This window comes from Solanum lycopersicum, chromosome 7, assembly GCF_036512215.1.
Source record: "Solanum lycopersicum chromosome 7, SLM_r2.1".
Lineage (NCBI taxonomy): Eukaryota > Viridiplantae > Streptophyta > Magnoliopsida > Solanales > Solanaceae > Solanum > Solanum lycopersicum.
Genome location: NC_090806.1, coordinates 1,551,149 through 1,569,218, shown reverse-complemented (window position 1 = coordinate 1,569,218; position 18,070 = coordinate 1,551,149). Strand labels below are relative to the sequence as shown.

At 35.7% G+C, this 18,070-nt stretch overlaps 4 protein-coding genes across 8 annotated transcripts in view; all 4 read left to right on the top strand.

Annotated features, from left to right (window-relative positions):
• The first annotated feature begins 431 nt into the window (after positions 1 to 431).
• LOC101256892 (large ribosomal subunit protein eL39x) lies at positions 432 to 2,764 on the top strand. The gene is made up of 3 exons (XM_010324867.4): positions 432 to 573; positions 661 to 764; positions 2,497 to 2,764. Exons 1-3 carry the CDS (start codon positions 571 to 573, stop codon positions 2,543 to 2,545), a joined length of 156 nt encoding a protein of 51 aa, XP_010323169.1. The 5' UTR covers positions 432 to 570; the 3' UTR covers positions 2,546 to 2,764.
• A 740-nt stretch (positions 2,765 to 3,504) lies between these two features.
• LOC101249063 (ATPase 8, plasma membrane-type) lies at positions 3,505 to 8,449 on the top strand. The gene is made up of 13 exons (XM_069299825.1): positions 3,505 to 3,825; positions 3,999 to 4,118; positions 4,218 to 4,316; positions 4,787 to 4,924; positions 5,020 to 5,334; positions 5,435 to 5,761; positions 5,866 to 5,985; positions 6,080 to 6,202; positions 6,280 to 6,384; positions 6,466 to 7,290; positions 7,366 to 7,539; positions 7,631 to 7,813; positions 7,907 to 8,449. The coding sequence occupies exons 1-13, from the start codon at positions 3,775 to 3,777 to the stop codon at positions 8,180 to 8,182; spliced, it is 2,856 nt and encodes a 951-aa protein (XP_069155926.1). The 5' UTR covers positions 3,505 to 3,774; the 3' UTR covers positions 8,183 to 8,449.
• A 1,985-nt stretch (positions 8,450 to 10,434) lies between these two features.
• Positions 10,435 to 15,184, top strand: LOC101268774 (ATPase 8, plasma membrane-type). The gene is made up of 13 exons (XM_069299824.1): positions 10,435 to 10,624; positions 10,819 to 10,938; positions 11,033 to 11,131; positions 11,577 to 11,714; positions 11,822 to 12,136; positions 12,222 to 12,548; positions 12,639 to 12,758; positions 12,852 to 12,974; positions 13,052 to 13,156; positions 13,239 to 14,063; positions 14,139 to 14,312; positions 14,404 to 14,586; positions 14,680 to 15,184. Exons 1-13 carry the CDS (start codon positions 10,574 to 10,576, stop codon positions 14,953 to 14,955), a joined length of 2,856 nt encoding a protein of 951 aa, XP_069155925.1. The 5' UTR covers positions 10,435 to 10,573; the 3' UTR covers positions 14,956 to 15,184.
• Positions 15,185 to 16,941: 1,757 nt separating this feature from the next.
• The window catches only part of DCL4 (dicer-like protein 4), a 33,817-nt gene continuing 32,688 nt past the window's right edge, over positions 16,942 to 18,070 (top strand). Inside the window, exon 1 of one of the 5 annotated variants that reach the window (XM_010324849.4) lies at positions 16,942 to 17,504. In XM_010324849.4, the coding sequence (XP_010323151.2) occupies positions 17,356 to 17,504 (149 nt within the window). In that variant the 5' untranslated portion in view covers positions 16,942 to 17,355. 5 annotated transcript variants of the gene reach the window in all.

Sequence of the window (18,070 nt, the reverse complement as noted above, 5' to 3'; positions counted from 1 at the left end):
GATTTAAATTATTATTATTTTTTAAAAAAGTAAAGTATGAGAGTATCCTTTTACATTTTTGATTATCTTAATTTTTTTATAGAATCGTGCAATATATTTAATTTGAGGTGATTATAAATTTAAAATATAATTTCGTGAGTTTAAAATTGTGCGTAAAATTACATAAAGATTATTGAGTTATTGAGATAAGTTGTACAAAAGTATTAGTATGAGTGGAGATGTTGAAGTTGAGGATGATGAACCAAACTACAAAGGCAGAAAATAAGTATCAAATTTTCTTGTTTTGAATTTGCATTTTATCTCGAGATTAATTAGATAAATGGTGTGTAATTATAATTTTTTTTTTAAAAGGAACTCCAAAATGGGCTTTGAGCCTTCTCATAAACATCATTATTGGGCTTTACATATCTGACCCAAACTCTTTTTTCTAATTGGGCTTCATTTTTGCCCATTACACCTCCGAGAAACCCATTATAAAAAACCGCAAACTAGGGTTTCTACAAATCCTCAAATTCTAAACTTCACCAGCAGCAGTCATCTCCGAGGAGGAAGTCGCCGCCGATCGTGAAAATGGTAAGATTCCTTTCCCTAATAACCTCATTATGAATACAGTACCTCACAGTTTCTGTTGAATTTACCCTTTTTTTTTGGTGTGTGTAGCCGTCCCACAAGTCTTTCATGATCAAGAAGAAGCTGGCGAAGAAGCAGAGGCAGAACAGGCCTATTCCTTACTGGATCCGCATGAGGACCGACAACACCATCAGGTATTTCACTTTTCTCTTTGTAATTTTGGGTTACTTTTTTGTTTATTGTATTAATTTTGGGGATAAGTAGTTGTGGTTCTCTTTTTATATTTTTGGTTCGTTTGTTATGTATTGTGGTTAATTTGGGACTAAGAAGTTGTGTGTAATGTGTCATCACTCTAAAAAAACTGAATTCTCAACTGGGGAGTAGATGTAGTACCTTTAGCAGATCATATTTGGCATAAGGTGTTGAACTGGCAATGTATAGAAAAACTTAGTTGGAATGGCCAAAGGAATATGCTAGGATGGAACTCATTATAAATAAAACCAATAGAACAAGCTCTATTATCTGTCGTATGACCCTTGGAGCTTTGGCTGCAATTATGAAACTAGTGATCCAAGGTGTGTGCTTTTGAGCTTGTCGAAGCCTAAGTTAGCTACTATCCTTTTTTACTTGTCTACTATCCTAGCTAAACATGCAAAAGAAGTAGTGGAGTAGGGGTGCCTATGTAGGAACTGAGACTATGTCTAGTTGTCTAGTTTTTCCCCTTTGTGCTTGAGCACTAGTTTGGTAATAAAATCCTGTGAATAGGAGTGACAAACTAATTTCTTTGGTCATAGGTTGGTTCATTATAAAAAAAAAAAACCTTTCTCTTGCTTTATTAGGTCCTGTTTGTGTTTCGTGTTAATTTTGGGCCTAAGAAGTTGTGTATACTGTGTCTTTACACTATAGACATATTGCCAAATGGGGGAGTGGATGTAGGATCTTTCTTCCCTCTATGTTAATGAGCTGATTAAACTACTGGACACCTGTTTTTTCCAAATTGTTGAATTGCCAAGGTATATTACAAGACCTAGTTGAAACTGGTGAGGGGAATGTGCTAGGATGGGAACTTATTTTAAAATCAATAGAGCAAAGCTGTACTATCAGTCTTGTGGCCCTGTCTTGATGCACATACAATGTATGGCATGGAAGGAATCAAGTTGTATTCTAAGGGAAGAAAATGTATGTCAGCTGCTATTATGGGACTAGTAATTCAAGATGGGTAACTTTTTGAGCTGTGTTTGAAGCCTAAGCTAGCTAGTGTCCTGTCTTCACTTAACTACGTTGCTAGCTGAACAAATAAAAGAAGCAGAGGAGTAGTGTGCCCATGTGAATCAGCAACCGTCACCTTGTAAGGCAAATTACTAGAAAGGTTAAAAGAATTTACTTTAGGAACCGAGACTTTGTCCTGTTGTCTAGCTTTTTTGTTTCCTTTGTGCTTGATTATCTTGGTAATGAAATTCCCTATAATTACCAAAAAAAACTTGCATTTTTAGGTTTCTTTTTATATGTTGTGATTATTTTGGGGCTACAGAGTTGTGGGTATTCACTTTTATCTTTGTCGTTTTTTTGTGGATTTTGGGGCTAAGAAGTTCTGGATATTTTCCTTCCTCTTGCATATTTAGGTTCTTTTTTATATATTGTGTTGATTTCGGGGCTAAAGAGGTTGCGGGTAATTGTGTTAATTTGGGTATAAGAAGTTGTGGGTATTCACTGTTCTCTTTGTATTTTTTGGTTCCTTTTTGTGTAGTGTGTTTAATCTGGGGCTACGAAGTCGTGTTATTAACTTTATTCTTGCATTTTAGGTTCTTTTTTTGACGGTGTTAATTTTGGTGTTAGCTAGGGAGCTGTGGGTATCACTTCTCTTTGTAATTTTTTTGTATACTGTTTCAATTTTGGGGCTAAGAAGTTGTGTTTTGTGTCTTTAAGGTACAATGCCAAGCGCAGGCACTGGAGGCGTACCAAGTTAGGATTTTGAGGTGGATGGCTTGGAGTTCTCTTCAAGGTTCCATTGAAAAATTTATGTTTTTTTGGTTACTTACCGTCTTGTTTAGTAGGAGAGCTTATTTCTGAAACGAAATCTAGTAGAGTTGATTTCTACAGATGTTTTCGTGAAATATTTTGGAGCTGATTTTATGTATTGAATGAATATTTTTGGATCTACTATGCTTTGATTGATGCATTTTTAGAATTGGAATTGGTGCACTGGATACTCGTTTGTGATCGCGTACTAGACTTGTCTGTTGAAAATTTTCATGTGGAATGTGTCATGGAAGCATTGCGTATGGCTCAACCATTTTTTATGGATTATTTACGCAATCCTTTTGATTTTCGTGTATGTTAGCCCATTTTTTTCCTTCTAAAAGAACTTTATAAATTGAGTTTCCTGATCCATGAGCAAAAACTTTCTGAAAATGTTGAATCATTCAACTAACTCAACATTTTATTCACTTCAAACTTCTGTTCATCGCAATTATGTGGGACAAAACAAGAAAGAAACTTGCAATAAGTGAGACTAAACCAAAAAATACAACAAATTACCTACTATAATATATGAAAATTACTCACGTAGTATGTATATTAAATCAAATCCAAATTATAATAATTTCCCTTTCTTCCAGGTATCATCAATAACAGACCAAAAACATGGTATTCTAGTACTCTACTAGTTATTTTGTTGTGAAAGAAATGAAGTCAATTTTTCCTAACAAACAACAAAGGCAGATAAGAAATTACAAGGAGAAAAAGCACAAAACAAAATGACCATTAAAATGGTAACTAAATTTTTTAAAAATAATTATTTTAAGGTGATCCATCTTTTAAGGGGAAATGTTTCAATGATTTCTCCTTTTTTATAGACATTTCAAAGGTGACCATAGACCAAAAATTGGTCTATAAAAGGAGACTTAAGAAAGATAAAAACAGGCGTTTTGTTGTATTTTGAGTTTCCAAGAAAAGTAAATAGTTTGTAGTAATAAAAGACCAAAAAAAAATATAGGAGAGAGACAAGAGAGCAAAATTTATTTTTGCCAAATAAGTCTCTCTCCATTAAAAAAAATTAAAAAAAAAATTATATATATATATATATATATATATATATATATATATTAATATAACAAAACACTCTTTGTCATCTTTTTCATGTGTTAAATAATTTATTTATTTTTTTGCTTCTCTTGGTCCTCTTGATAAATTATTAACAACATCATGGCGTTTAATTTATCTTTGGAAGATATCAAGAATGAGCAAATTGACCTTGTAAGTTACATTTCTTTTTTATAATTAAAAGTAAAGGCGTTCAGTTTTTGACGTTAGTAAGTTATATATATATATATATATATATATATATATATATATATATATTCTTATTCATAAGTAATGTACACCGACGGTATAAAAATTTTAAATGTGGGATTGAATGATTGTTACAGGAAAACATTCCAGTGGAGGAAGTATTTCAGCAGCTAAAATGTAGCAAAGAAGGATTGTCATCTGCTGAGGGCCAAAAAAGAATTGGAATTTTTGGCCCCAACAAACTTGAAGAGAAAAAAGTACTTATTATTATTTATTAAAATCTTCATATTTTACTTTTTTAAATAAAATCTTGAGTATGTGTAGTAATTATTATCTATGATTTTAATTTATTGTAGGAGAACAAGCTTCTCAAATTCTTGGGGTTCATGTGGAATCCTCTCTCATGGGTTATGGAGTGTGCTGCTATCATGGCTATTGTGTTGGCCAATGGAGGAGTAATTACAAATTTACTTATTTTTCATATTTACGTTTTTTTCACTTTTAGTCTGACTAAATTCGAATTCACCTCGAAATGTCGCAAATGTTCCTTAGTAAATGTGACTTCCATTAGCAAGAAGGAACTAGATCCGGATTCGTGTCGAGAAATCCCATCATTGAGGGTTAATACGCTTCTTAATGAACACGACATTGCGTATCAGGACCGGACCAAATCCTAATTCGTGTCGGAAAGTCTCACATTGAGGGTTAATCACTCTCTAATAAAGATAACTTTCCATATTGGGGCGGGACTAAATCTGAAATCCCACATTGGGGTAAAAAGGACTTTCATACCAAAGGCTCGAACATAAGCCTCTGGTTATAGAGAGAGGAGCACTTATTGCTCCAGCACAATTGTATGTTCATATTGACATGGCCAAACAGTGTTTGATTTAGTATTTGTGAAATCTTGAAAAATAAATTGCAGGGCAAGCCACCAGATTGGCCAGATTTCGTTGGTATCACAGTATTGCTCATCATCAACTCTACTATCAGTTTTATTGAAGAAAATAGTGCAGGAAATGCTGCATCTGCCCTTATGGCTAATCTTGCTCCCAAAACTAAGGTACCCAATAATCCATTATCCAGTGACGAATACAGGATTTAAATTTCATCTAACGTTTTAGTCCTCAATGTATTTATTGATGTTATTGATCCTAGATTTTGAGAGATGGAAAATGGTCAGAAGAGGAGGCATCAATCTTGGTTCCAGGTGATATAATTAGCATTAAGTTGGGAGATATCGTCCCAGCCGATGCTCGTCTTCTCGAGGGTGATCCTTTAAAGGTTGATCAGGCTGCACTAACTGGTGAGTCATTGCCCGCGACAAAGTTCCCTGGTGCTGAGGTTTTCTCTGGTTCCACTGTCAAGCAAGGAGAAATCGAGGCAATTGTCATTGCAACTGGTGTTCACACTTTCTTTGGAAAGGCTGCTCATCTTGTAGACAGCACAAACAATGTTGGCCATTTCCAGAAGGTAAAATAAATGATTTTTTGATATAAATTTGAAAAATCACTTGGTGTCATATGGGGGTTGCTAAATTTTGGATTTGGATTGTGATGATGATTAATTATAGGTGTTGACTGCCATTGGAAACTTCTGTATCTGCTCTATTGCTGTGGGAATGGTGATTGAGATAGTAGTGATGTACCCAATTCAGAAGCGTAACTACAGAGATGGAATCGACAACTTGCTTGTGCTGCTCATCGGAGGTATCCCAATTGCCATGCCAACAGTCTTGTCTGTGACCATGGCTATTGGATCTCATAGGCTTGCACAACAAGGTGCCATTACAAAGAGGATGACTGCTATTGAAGAAATGGCTGGTATGGATGTTCTTTGCAGTGACAAAACCGGTACCCTCACCCTCAACAAGCTTACTGTCGACAAAAACCTGATTGAGGTTGGTAATCAGGATAGTGTTATACCTTTTTATCACGATTGTAATATTTTCATCTGAGAAAACATGAAGGCTAAAACATTATCAATGCCTAATGGTGGTTGTAGGTTTTCCCTAAAGATGCAGACAAGGATACCGTTATGTTGCTTGGTGCTAGGGCTTCAAGGATCGAAAATCAGGATGCTATTGATACTTGTATCGTTAACATGTTGGGTGATCCTAAGGAGGTAATATGTTTTGTTGTTAGGTGGGTTTAGTACATTTTTCACTATTCCAAGAAGTTGTAAACTGACCATTTATGTTTTATTTGTTACATTGCAGGCAAGAGCAGGCATTCAAGAGGTTCACTTCTTGCCTTTCAATCCAGTTGAAAAGCGTACAGCTATTACTTATATCGATGACAAAGGAAACTGGCACAGGGCTAGCAAAGGAGCTCCCGAACAAGTGAGATTGTGCTTCTATATTTCCCTTTACTTTATGTATTTTCAGTGCATGTCATCTCACATGCCATTTTTCGCCAGATTATTGAACTTTGTGATCTCAAGGGAGATATCAAGAAGAAGGCCTTAGATATCATTGACGACTATGCCAACCGTGGCCTTCGTTCCTTGGGTTTGGCAAGACAAGTAAGCAATTAACTTGTTTGGATCAATTCAACATATCAATGATTGTTGTGAATTAACTATGATTACGTGGAATTTATGCAGACTGTACCTGAGAAGAGCAAGGAAAGTGAAGGCTCACCTTGGGAATTTGTTGGTCTTTTGCCCCTTTTTGATCCCCCAAGGCACGACAGTGCTGAAACTATCCGCAAAGCTCTTGAACTTGGTGTTGCTGTCAAGATGATCACTGGTGACCAGCTTGCCATCGGTAAGGAAACTGCACGTAGGCTTGGCATGGGAACCAACATGTATCCTTCTTCAGCTCTTCTTGGAGAGCACAAGGATGCAGCTATTGCTACAATTCCTGTCGATGAGCTAATTGAAAAGGCAGATGGTTTTGCTGGAGTCTTCCCAGAGCATAAATATGAGATCGTGAAGAAGCTCCAAGATAGGAAACACATCTGTGGTATGACAGGAGATGGAGTGAATGATGCACCAGCACTCAAGAAGGCAGACATTGGTATTGCTGTGGATGATGCAACAGACGCTGCTAGAAGTGCATCTGATATCGTCTTGACTGAGCCAGGTCTTAGTGTCATTGTGAGCGCTGTGTTGACAAGCAGGGCCATCTTCCAAAGGATGAAGAACTACACAATCTATGCAGTTTCCATCACAATTCGTGTTGTGATGGGATTCATGCTCATTGCCCTTATCTGGAAGTTCGACTTCTCTCCCTTCATGGTCCTTATCATTGCCATACTCAATGATGGAACCATCATGACCATCTCCAAGGACAGGGTTGTGCCATCTCCATTGCCCGACTCATGGAAACTCAATGAAATCTTCGCCACTGGTGTTGTCCTCGGAACCTACCAAGCTGTCATGACTGTTGTGTTCTTCTACCTTGCAGCTGACACTGATTTCTTCACTGTAAGTATTGAGATTCTCCCCCTAACATGAAACACAAAATGAAAATACACTAACAAAATCGTCATATTCATGTAGGAAAACTTCCATGTTCGATCAATCAGAAACTCTCCATATGAGCTTACAGCTGCACTTTACCTTCAAGTGAGTATCATCAGTCAAGCTCTCATCTTCGTTACCAGGTCACGAAGCTGGTCTTTTGTGGAACGCCCTGGCCTTATGCTCGTAGGAGCTTTCTTTGCAGCCCAATTGGTGAGTATTGTAATACGACAACCTGAATGAATTATTCGACTTAAAAGTACTCCTATTGAATATACAGCTAACCAAAATTCATAACTTTCAGGTTGCAACAGTGCTTGCTGTATATGCAGACTGGGAATTCGCCAGGATCAAGGGAGTTGGCTGGGGATGGGCAGCAGTCATCTGGGTCTACACTATTATTACCTATTTACCTCAAGATGTTCTTAAATTCATCATCCGTTTCGGCTTGAGTGGAAGGGCATGGGACACAATGATCCAAAACAAGGTAAACACAAGCAACAAGTTACCATGACATGTAGAAAAATTCATTGAATTCAATTCTTAACTAATTAGTATTTATGTTTGTCGAATACCTTAGACTGCCTTCACAACCAAGAAGGACTATGGAAGGGGTGAGAGAGAAGCACAATGGGCTCTAGCTCAACGTACACTTCATGGTCTCCAGACACCTGAAGCCGCTGGCCTATTCAACGACAAGAACTACAGGGAACTGTCTGAGATTGCTGAACAAGCTAAACGTCGTGCTGAAGTTGCAAGGTTGAGGGAGCTCCACACACTTAAGGGACATGTTGAATCAGTTGTCAAGCTAAAGGGACTAGATATTGAAACCATCCAACAACACTACACTGTCTAAAGAAATTGAAACCACTTCAACTTCCTTTTTCTTCTCCCTCTACAAGGAAGGATATTTTTTGCTGCTGGCATGTTGTTGGATGAAGATAATACCATTTTGCTGGAGAACAAAGGATAGCTGTGCATAAAAAGAAATTGTAATTACTAGTAATTATTTTATCTTTGTAGTTATTATATATCGTACGTATTAAATTTTATTTTTCTAGGCCAAATTTGTTTTGTCTCCACAATTTTTAAATTTCAATGAGATATATTGCTCCTTCTTATATCTATTTTTCTACTCGTTTCGGCTTGCACGTGTGTCCCATATAAATTATTATAGATGAGCTGAAATAAAAATACAAGCAGAAATTCATAAATTATAAAATTTAACAAGTCTAATAAAAAGGAAACACACAAAAAGAAATAGAGAAGAAAAGATACATTATACATATTGTTCTTAAGATTTTAATCATAACAATATAGATGTAAAATGTATAATCTCAAAATTATAATAAATAAAAAATTGTGTGATTAATTATATGAAGAATTTTTCAGAAATAAAATCAGAGCAAAAGGTGACTATTGATCCCACACTGGAGTCATTTGAGTTGAGCATCTAAAGCAATTAAGTACTATTACTGCATTTATAATATTTTATCAAAAACTATTTTTAAAACTTAAAAGCGATTAATAAAAATTATATTTCCATATATTACAATAAAATAGTTAATTTGACGTGTGAAATATGATTATGATTTAATATTTAATTAATTTAGATGTTTTATAATATTTAAATTTAGTATATAGGTAAAATGGTAATCTAATTTTAAAATTTAAAGCTTTCCACTTTTAATAATAACAACAACAAGTAATAATAATAATGATAATAATAATAATATATATATATATATATATATATATATATATATATATATATATAACAAAGAAGCTTGCAACTTATTTGCTCGTACAATTTTTTTTTTAAAAAAAAAGAAGTAAAGGAAAAGATAAACTAACCAAACAAATGTTTTCTCAAGAACTCACAAAGAACACATTGAAAGAGATCTAGTCCCTACAAGACTGTGCATGTTAAAAGGACAACAATTAGACAATGGGTCGTCTCAAAGAGTTCGTGTTCATTTGGTATAGACTCTTCTCACAAAACACAAACTTAAGATTTGACAAACGAAATTCTTATGCTTACAAAGAAAACGTCATCTTCAAGGAAGAACACTGCTCAACGCAACAAATGGACATGATAGAGTGTTGAAGAGTCTTTGTTGTATTTCAAGCTTTGTGACTTATGTGCTTACATTGTAAATTTACTGTTAAGTTATAAAGGATAGTAGATCAGTTGTCTGTCTAAGTCTTTAGGTTGAGTCGTTAGTCGAATCATCTTTGTCTTAGTCAAGCTTTTTTACATCAATATTTTGATGTTCTCTTGGGTAGAGTTGTCTAGGAGTGTCAACTAGAATTAGTTGATGCTTGGATGCAACAGAGTTGCTGCTTGTTTAGCTCTTGTCTTGGAGATCGGAGTTGGTGGCTAGAATTAGCCTTGTGGGGTTCTTAAAGTCTAGATCGACTAGAGTTAGTTGGTTTTGTTGGAAATAGGATAATTACTTAGGCTATGTAAGCAATAGACGTATTACTTAGTGTTAAGACTAAGAGTTTTATCTCATTGGTGGTTGTAATCTGTGTTTCACTTTTGCTTGAGAAGATAGTGAAAACAGTTGAAAGTTTTGTGTGACATGTTGTGATTTTATTTCCTTGAGCAAGGAGATTTCCATGTAAAATTTATTGTGCCTAATTTAATATGAGCAATTTATTTTCCACACATTTACTTCAGCTACTATTTTTGCCAAGTCAAGAAATCTATTCAGCGATTGATAGTGGACGCATACATTCTAGTAAGACCCACTAAGTAATGTTTATGTAGTATGTATAACAAATCAAAATCTAAATTATAACAATTTCCTTACAACATAGTCTAGTAGAAGTTATTTTGTAGTGAAAAAAATTAGGTCAAACTTTTTAAACAAAAAAACAAGGAAATTTACAAGGAGAAGGAAGCACAAAACAAAATAACCAATAAAATAGTAATAATTTTTTCAAAAAATAAAAAATAATTATTGTAAGATGATCCATCTTTTAAGGGGGGGAAATATTTTTAAGGTTTCTCCTTTTCTCTAGACATTTTCAAAGGTGACCATAGACCAATTTATCTATAAAAGGAGATCCAAAGAGGTAGATGAAAGCAGGCGTTTTGTTGTATTTTATGTTTCCAAAAAATAAAGTAAAAAATAAATAAATAAAATACAACAAAACACTCTTTCTCATCTTTTTCCATGTTTTGAATAATTTTTTTTTTTTTTTTGCTTTTCTTGGTTCCTCTTGATAAATTATTGACATCATGGCATCTAATTTATCTTTGGAAGATATCAAGAATGAGCAAATTGACCTTGTAAGTGACATTTCTTTTTTTCACCTATATTCTTACATCTTTTTAATTCTAATAAAACTAAAAATACTCCTAGTCATAAAGGCCTTTACATTTCTGGCATTAGCGAGTTCAAAATCTATATATATTAACTTTAGTAATTTAAATAATATACATCGACGATAAAAAAAATTAATGTGATTGAATGATTGTTACAGGAAAACATTCCAGTGGAGGAAGTGTTCCAGCAGCTAAAATGTAGCAAAGAGGGATTGTCATCTGCTGAGGGCCAAAAAAGGCTTGAAATTTTTGGCCCCAACAAACTTGAAGAGAAAAAAGTATTATTATTTCAAGAAATCTTCATATTTTATTTTTTTAATAAAATCTTGAATATGTGTATTAATTATTACCTATGATTTTAATCTATTGTAGGAGAACAAGCTTCTCAAATTTTTGGGGTTCATGTGGAATCCTCTCTCATGGGTTATGGAGTGTGCTGCTATTATGGCTATTGTGTTGGCCAATGGAGGAGTAATTACAATCACTTATTTTTCATATTTATTTATTTATTGATTTTCCACTTGGTGTCTGATACTTGTATTTGAGTCTAACTCGAATTCGTGTTGGAAAGTCCCATATCGGGGGAAATGCTCCCTCAGAAAGGTCAGTTCCCATATTGAGGCTGTCAAAAGTTGCACATGGAGGGGGTAAAACACTCCCTAAGAAATGTGACTTTCCATAAATCGACTACGTGTTGAAATGTCTTGAGTTGAGGGAAAAAACGTTCCCTAATAAAAGTGACTTCCCTTGTCGAGGTCAGAATGGGGATAAAACGTTCCCTTTCAAACCTAAGGCTCGAAAACGATGAAGGAGTACATACCACTCTACCACAATCCTTGATTTGTATTCTAATTTTTTACATGTCCAGATAGTGTTTGATTTAGTAAATGGTGAAATCTTGAAAATAAAATTACAGGGCAAACCACCAGATTGGCCAGATTTCGTTGGTATCACAGTATTGCTCATCATCAACTCTACCATCAGTTTTATTGAGGAAAACAGTGCAGGAAATGCTGCATCTGCCCTTATGGCTAATCTTGCTCCCAAAACTAAGGTACCCAATAATCCATTTTCCAGTGGCGAATACAAGATTTAAATTTCATCGTCGATTTTAGTCCTCATTTTATTTATCGATGTTTTTTGTAATGTTATCAATCCCAGATTTTGAGAGATGGAAAATGGTCAGAAGAGGAGGCCTCAATCTTGGTTCCAGGTGATCTGATTAGCATTAAGTTGGGAGATATCGTCCCAGCCGATGCTCGGCTTCTCGAGGGTGATCCTTTAAAGGTTGATCAGGCTGCTCTCACTGGTGAGTCATTGCCCGCGACAAAGTTCCCTGGTGCTGAGGTTTTCTCTGGTTCCACTGTCAAGCAAGGAGAAATCGAGGCAGTTGTCATTGCAACTGGTGTTCACACTTTCTTTGGAAAGGCTGCTCATCTTGTAGACAGCACAAACAATGTTGGCCATTTCCAGAAGGTAAAAGAAATGTGTTTTGTGATACAAATTAAAAGAATCACTTAGTGTGAGTGAGGATTTTTCTAAATTGTGATGATGATCCCAGGTGTTGACAGCCATCGGAAACTTCTGTATTTGCTCTATTGCTGTGGGAATGGTGATTGAGATAATAGTGATGTACCCAATTCAGCAGCGAAAATATAGAGATGGAATCGACAACTTGCTTGTGTTGCTCATCGGAGGTATCCCAATTGCCATGCCAACAGTCTTGTCTGTGACCATGGCTATCGGATCTCATAGGCTTGCACAACAAGGTGCCATTACTAAGAGGATGACTGCTATTGAGGAAATGGCTGGTATGGATGTTCTCTGCAGTGACAAAACCGGTACCCTCACCCTCAACAAGCTCACTGTTGACAAAAACTTAATTGAGGTTGGTAATAAGGGATCTCGATTGTTATAGTCTTGTTGTCTTAGAAAGAATTAAGTCTAAATTGTAATCAATGCTTAATGGTGGTTGTAGGTTTTCCCTAAAGATGCGACCAAGGACACCGTTATGTTGCTTGGTGCTAGGGCTTCAAGGATCGAAAACCAAGATGCTATTGATACTTGTATCGTTAACATGTTGGGTGATCCTAAAGAGGTAATATGTTTTGTTGTTAGGTGGGTTTAGTACATTTTTCACTATTCCAAGAAGTTGTAAACTAACCATTTATGTTTCTTTGTCACATTGCAGGCAAGAGCAGGCATCCAAGAGGTTCACTTCTTGCCTTTCAATCCAGTTGAAAAACGTACAGCCATTACCTATATTGATGACAAAGGAAACTGGCATAGGGCTAGCAAAGGAGCTCCCGAACAAGTGAGATGGCGTTTATATGTTTCCCTGTACTTCATGTATTTTCAGTGTATGTCATCTCACATGTCATTTTTCGCTAGATTATTGAACTTTGCGATCTCAAGGGAGATGTCAGGAAAAAGGCCTTAGAAATCATTGACGACTATGCTAACCGTGGCCTTCGTTCTTTGGGCTTGGCAAGACAAGTAAGCTAATGAATTTGTTTGAATCAATGCGTCAGATCATTTATCGTCGTGAATTAAGCATGGTAATGTGGTATCTATGCAGACTGTACCTGAGAAGAGTAAGGAAAGTGAAGGCTCACCTTGGGAATTTGTTGGTCTTTTGCCCCTTTTTGATCCCCCAAGGCACGACAGTGCTGAAACTATCCGCAAAGCTCTTGAACTTGGTGTTGCTGTCAAGATGATCACTGGTGACCAGCTTGCCATCGGTAAGGAAACTGCACGTAGGCTTGGCATGGGAACCAACATGTATCCTTCTTCAGCTCTTCTTGGAGAGCACAAGGATGCAGCTATTGCTACAATTCCTGTCGATGAGCTAATTGAAAAGGCAGATGGTTTTGCTGGAGTCTTCCCAGAGCATAAATATGAGATCGTGAAGAAGCTCCAAGATAGGAAACACATCTGTGGTATGACAGGAGATGGAGTGAATGATGCACCAGCACTCAAGAAGGCAGACATTGGTATTGCTGTGGATGATGCAACAGACGCTGCTAGAAGTGCATCTGATATCGTCTTGACTGAGCCAGGTCTTAGTGTCATTGTGAGCGCTGTGTTGACAAGCAGGGCCATCTTCCAAAGGATGAAGAACTACACAATCTATGCAGTTTCCATCACAATTCGTGTTGTGATGGGATTCATGCTCATTGCCCTTATCTGGAAGTTCGACTTCTCTCCCTTCATGGTCCTTATCATTGCCATACTCAATGATGGAACCATCATGACCATCTCCAAGGACAGGGTTGTGCCATCTCCATTGCCCGACTCATGGAAACTCAATGAAATCTTCGCCACTGGTGTTGTCCTCGGAACCTACCAAGCTGTCATGACTGTTGTGTTCTTCTACCTTGCAGCTGACACTGATTTCTTCACTGTAAGTATTGAGATTCTCCCCCTAACATGAAACACAAAATGAAAATACACTAACAAAATCGTCATATTCATGTAGGAAAACTTCCATGTTCGATCAATCAGAAACTCTCCATATGAGCTTACAGCTGCACTTTACCTTCAAGTGAGTATCATCAGTCAAGCTCTCATCTTCGTTACCAGGTCACGAAGCTGGTCTTTTGTGGAACGCCCTGGCCTTATGCTCGTAGGAGCTTTCTTTGCAGCCCAATTGGTGAGTATTGTAATACGACAACCTGAATGAATTATTCGACTTAAAAGTACTCCTATTGAATATACAGCTAACCAAAATTCATAACTTTCAGGTTGCAACAGTGCTTGCTGTATATGCAGACTGGGAATTCGCCAGGATCAAGGGAGTTGGCTGGGGATGGGCAGCAGTCATCTGGGTCTACACTATTATTACCTATTTACCTCAAGATGTTCTTAAATTCATCATCCGTTTCGGCTTGAGTGGAAGGGCATGGGACACAATGATCCAAAACAAGGTAAACACAAGCAACAAGTTACCATGACATGTAGAAAAATTCATTGAATTCAATTCTTAACTAATTAGTATTTATGTTTGTCGAATACCTTAGACTGCCTTCACAACCAAGAAGGACTATGGAAGGGGTGAGAGAGAAGCACAATGGGCTCTAGCTCAACGTACACTTCATGGTCTCCAGACACCTGAAGCCGCTGGCCTATTCAACGACAAGAACTACAGGGAACTGTCTGAGATTGCTGAACAAGCTAAACGTCGTGCTGAAGTTGCAAGGTTGAGGGAGCTCCACACACTTAAGGGACATGTTGAATCAGTTGTCAAGCTAAAGGGACTAGATATTGAAACCATCCAACAACACTACACTGTCTAAAGAAATTGAAACCACTTCAACTTCCTTTTTCTTCTCCCTCTACAAGGAAGGATATTTTTTGCTGCTGGCATGTTGTTGGATGAAGATAATACCATTTTGCTGGAGAACAAAGGATAGGTGTGCATAAAAAATTGTAATTACTAGTTATTATCATATCCTTATAGTTATCCTATTTCTTATATCCTCTATCTTATATACTTCTTATATATTTCAATTTCATTGTGTTTTATTGCTTTTTATTTCTTTCTTTCTAATGCCAAATCAATAAATGATAGTTGATAGAAACACCCATAAATGAAGAAAGTATTTCTAGGAAAACTCAAGTCTAAGAAATTATGAAGAAAATAAGGTGCAGGATATATCACTGAGTTTTGGCAAAAAATGAATTTAAAAAGAAGAGAACATGTTGTCTTTTAAAAAGAAAAAAGAGAAGGCAAATGAGGCTTGAACTTAATTAAACATGAAGGAAAGAAACCTCTAGATGGAAAGTGATTGAGATCAAATCTTCCTCTCTTAGCATGTTCAAAGATCAATAAAAAACTTCTTCTCTTATAAAATATGGTTTTAAGCATTATGTTGTGGTGCTTACAGATCTTCTGAAAACCATAAAATTATAAGCTCTCAACTCCTGTTAAAATTAGTTAACATATGAGAACATACAGGTAAAACTACTGAAACATGGCATGTTAATCAAATGTCTAGATTCCAAAATTAGTACCTGATTTACACCAATACACAACGTCAACGTTTTGTTGTTAAAGTCTAACAAAACTATCATTTCCCTCCAGAAAGGAAGAGAACACGTTCGAGACTGCTAAACTACTTCTATACAACAACAACTAAGCCTCAATCTCAAGCAAGTTGGGATCGACTATATGAATCATCACTATCCATGTCGTCATAAGAGTCTGTGCCAGTCTAACATTATTGAAAATAATAATAAGGTTTGGTATCCTCTTTTATTGCTTCACTTGTTTCTTCCATGATGTTAATTCAGAAGGGATCAAGTCCTCATTACATGAAAGAATAGCCTGTGCCATCAGTTTTCCAAGCAAAGCATGGTAGAACAAGCCCATGGAACCAAGCTCTGTAAATAACCAGTACTTACATTCTGTTGGGCCGCCAATGAATTCATCTACACAACCCAAGAGTGGAAGTGATCCTTCTGCAGTGAGTGGCATATATATATATATATATATATATATATATATATATATATATATATATATAATTTTTGCGCTTTTATACAAGCGCTTGCCAGTGAAATTATACAGAAGTGATGTTCCTATCAGCTAGTTATACAATTTGATGCTCCACAATTATGTAGACTATAACTATAACATATAAATATGTTTTTTTTTAATGTAAAAGTTGCTCTATAATAATTCTTCAATAGTCATATGATAAGATCACGTAAGAGTTGGATAAATTTTTATAATTTTAACAAATTATGAGGTTTAATGTTTATAAAAAATAAATACAACTTAATAAATTTAAATTGAAGTCTAAAATTTTTTTTAATTTCAAATCAATATAATTTCAAACCATTGATATATTTGAAAATCATATCCAACCCTTATTGATAACTTTAAAGAATTTTTATGCTACTTACGATATTTTAAAACAAAAATTCAAAATCATATCCAAACATGATATTACGATTATAATATCTAAGATTTTTTTTTATAATTTGTATTTGCAGCAACTTTCATTTTCATGCTTTATCTTAATTATTGATTTAGTTTATGTATTGATAAAAAGGGTGTTAAAATTCTTTTAGCTCCTAATATTACCCTACCAAATCTCCAATCCTTTGCTTGCTTGCATTGATGATCACTAATGGTTGTTTCAAATACGATTGTTGATTGACATGGCTTCTAATTCTTTGAAGCAAATTATCATGTGAACAAATTAATATCAATACATAGGTTAAGACATAAATCTTGTACTACTCCATTGTAATCGTACGAAACTTGACACTTTTCACAAATAATAACTATCCATAATAAGAGAAATCCCTTATTATTAAGACTTACATGTATATAAAAATATTATTAACTATCGAATTAAGTCTCGACTCTTAATTTCACTCTATCTGTAGTGAAGAAAATTTAATACTATTTCTTTTTTTTTTACAAATATGACCTTCCCCTATAATTTTTATTTATTTTATATAATATAATATAAAGAAAAAGACTAAAGATATAAATTTCGGGAGTTTGGTAGGAAATGACATTGTCAGCATTTTTTCAAAAGGTGCACCTGAGAAAACCCACTGCTCGAAGTAAGAATTTTCCCTTTTCGTCTTCCGCTTAGTCAACTGGAAGTCAATCAACTGCTTTTTCTGTCGCCGGTTCTTCCTCCACCGCCGATCAACTCTGCACCGTCGCTGCCGCCATCATGAGTGGCGGCGGATATGAGAATGGCGCCACCAGTTCACCAAGTGCTGAACCTTCAATTATCACAAATCAGCTTTCCGTACTGTCAATCAATGACGACGAACATTCCTCTGTTTCAGTTGAGAAAGATCCTAGAAAAATCGCTAGAAAGTAAGTTCTTTTGAGTTTCTCTCCTAAAAGTTTCAATTCAATGAATGTGGATTGTGGAGTATGAGTGCTCTGTTCTACTTTGTCCTTGTGTGTGCGAAACTGAATAGAAGTATAAATTTTTGGCAATTATGTGTATACACACAGTGAATTGAGAATGTTAGTAACTTAGTTTGTTGGTCTGCTTGTTGGGGGAGGGTTGGATTCCCTACATTGTAAATTGGAATTCCTTTGCCCTACCCACATTTTTCAAAAAATAAATAAAAATTGAGTTGTGCTACTGTTTGTGAGAAATTTACAGAGAGAGAGATAAAAAATGATCAATTATTTTTGGCTTTAGATTCAAATTCATTCTGTATATTTCACACGAAGCACTAGTGGTCCTCCATGATTGAATTATTGGAGCACTATAAGTTCCCTCCTGACCTGTTATTTTTATAGGCTCAACTCTGTAGGATCACCTTATTATGCATTGAAGCTACAGTCCTGAAACAAAAGTTTTAAACTTGTAAGTTGAGAAGGGTAGGGAGGGTCTATTATCCCTGAGTTCCAAGTGTTGCTGGTTGTTC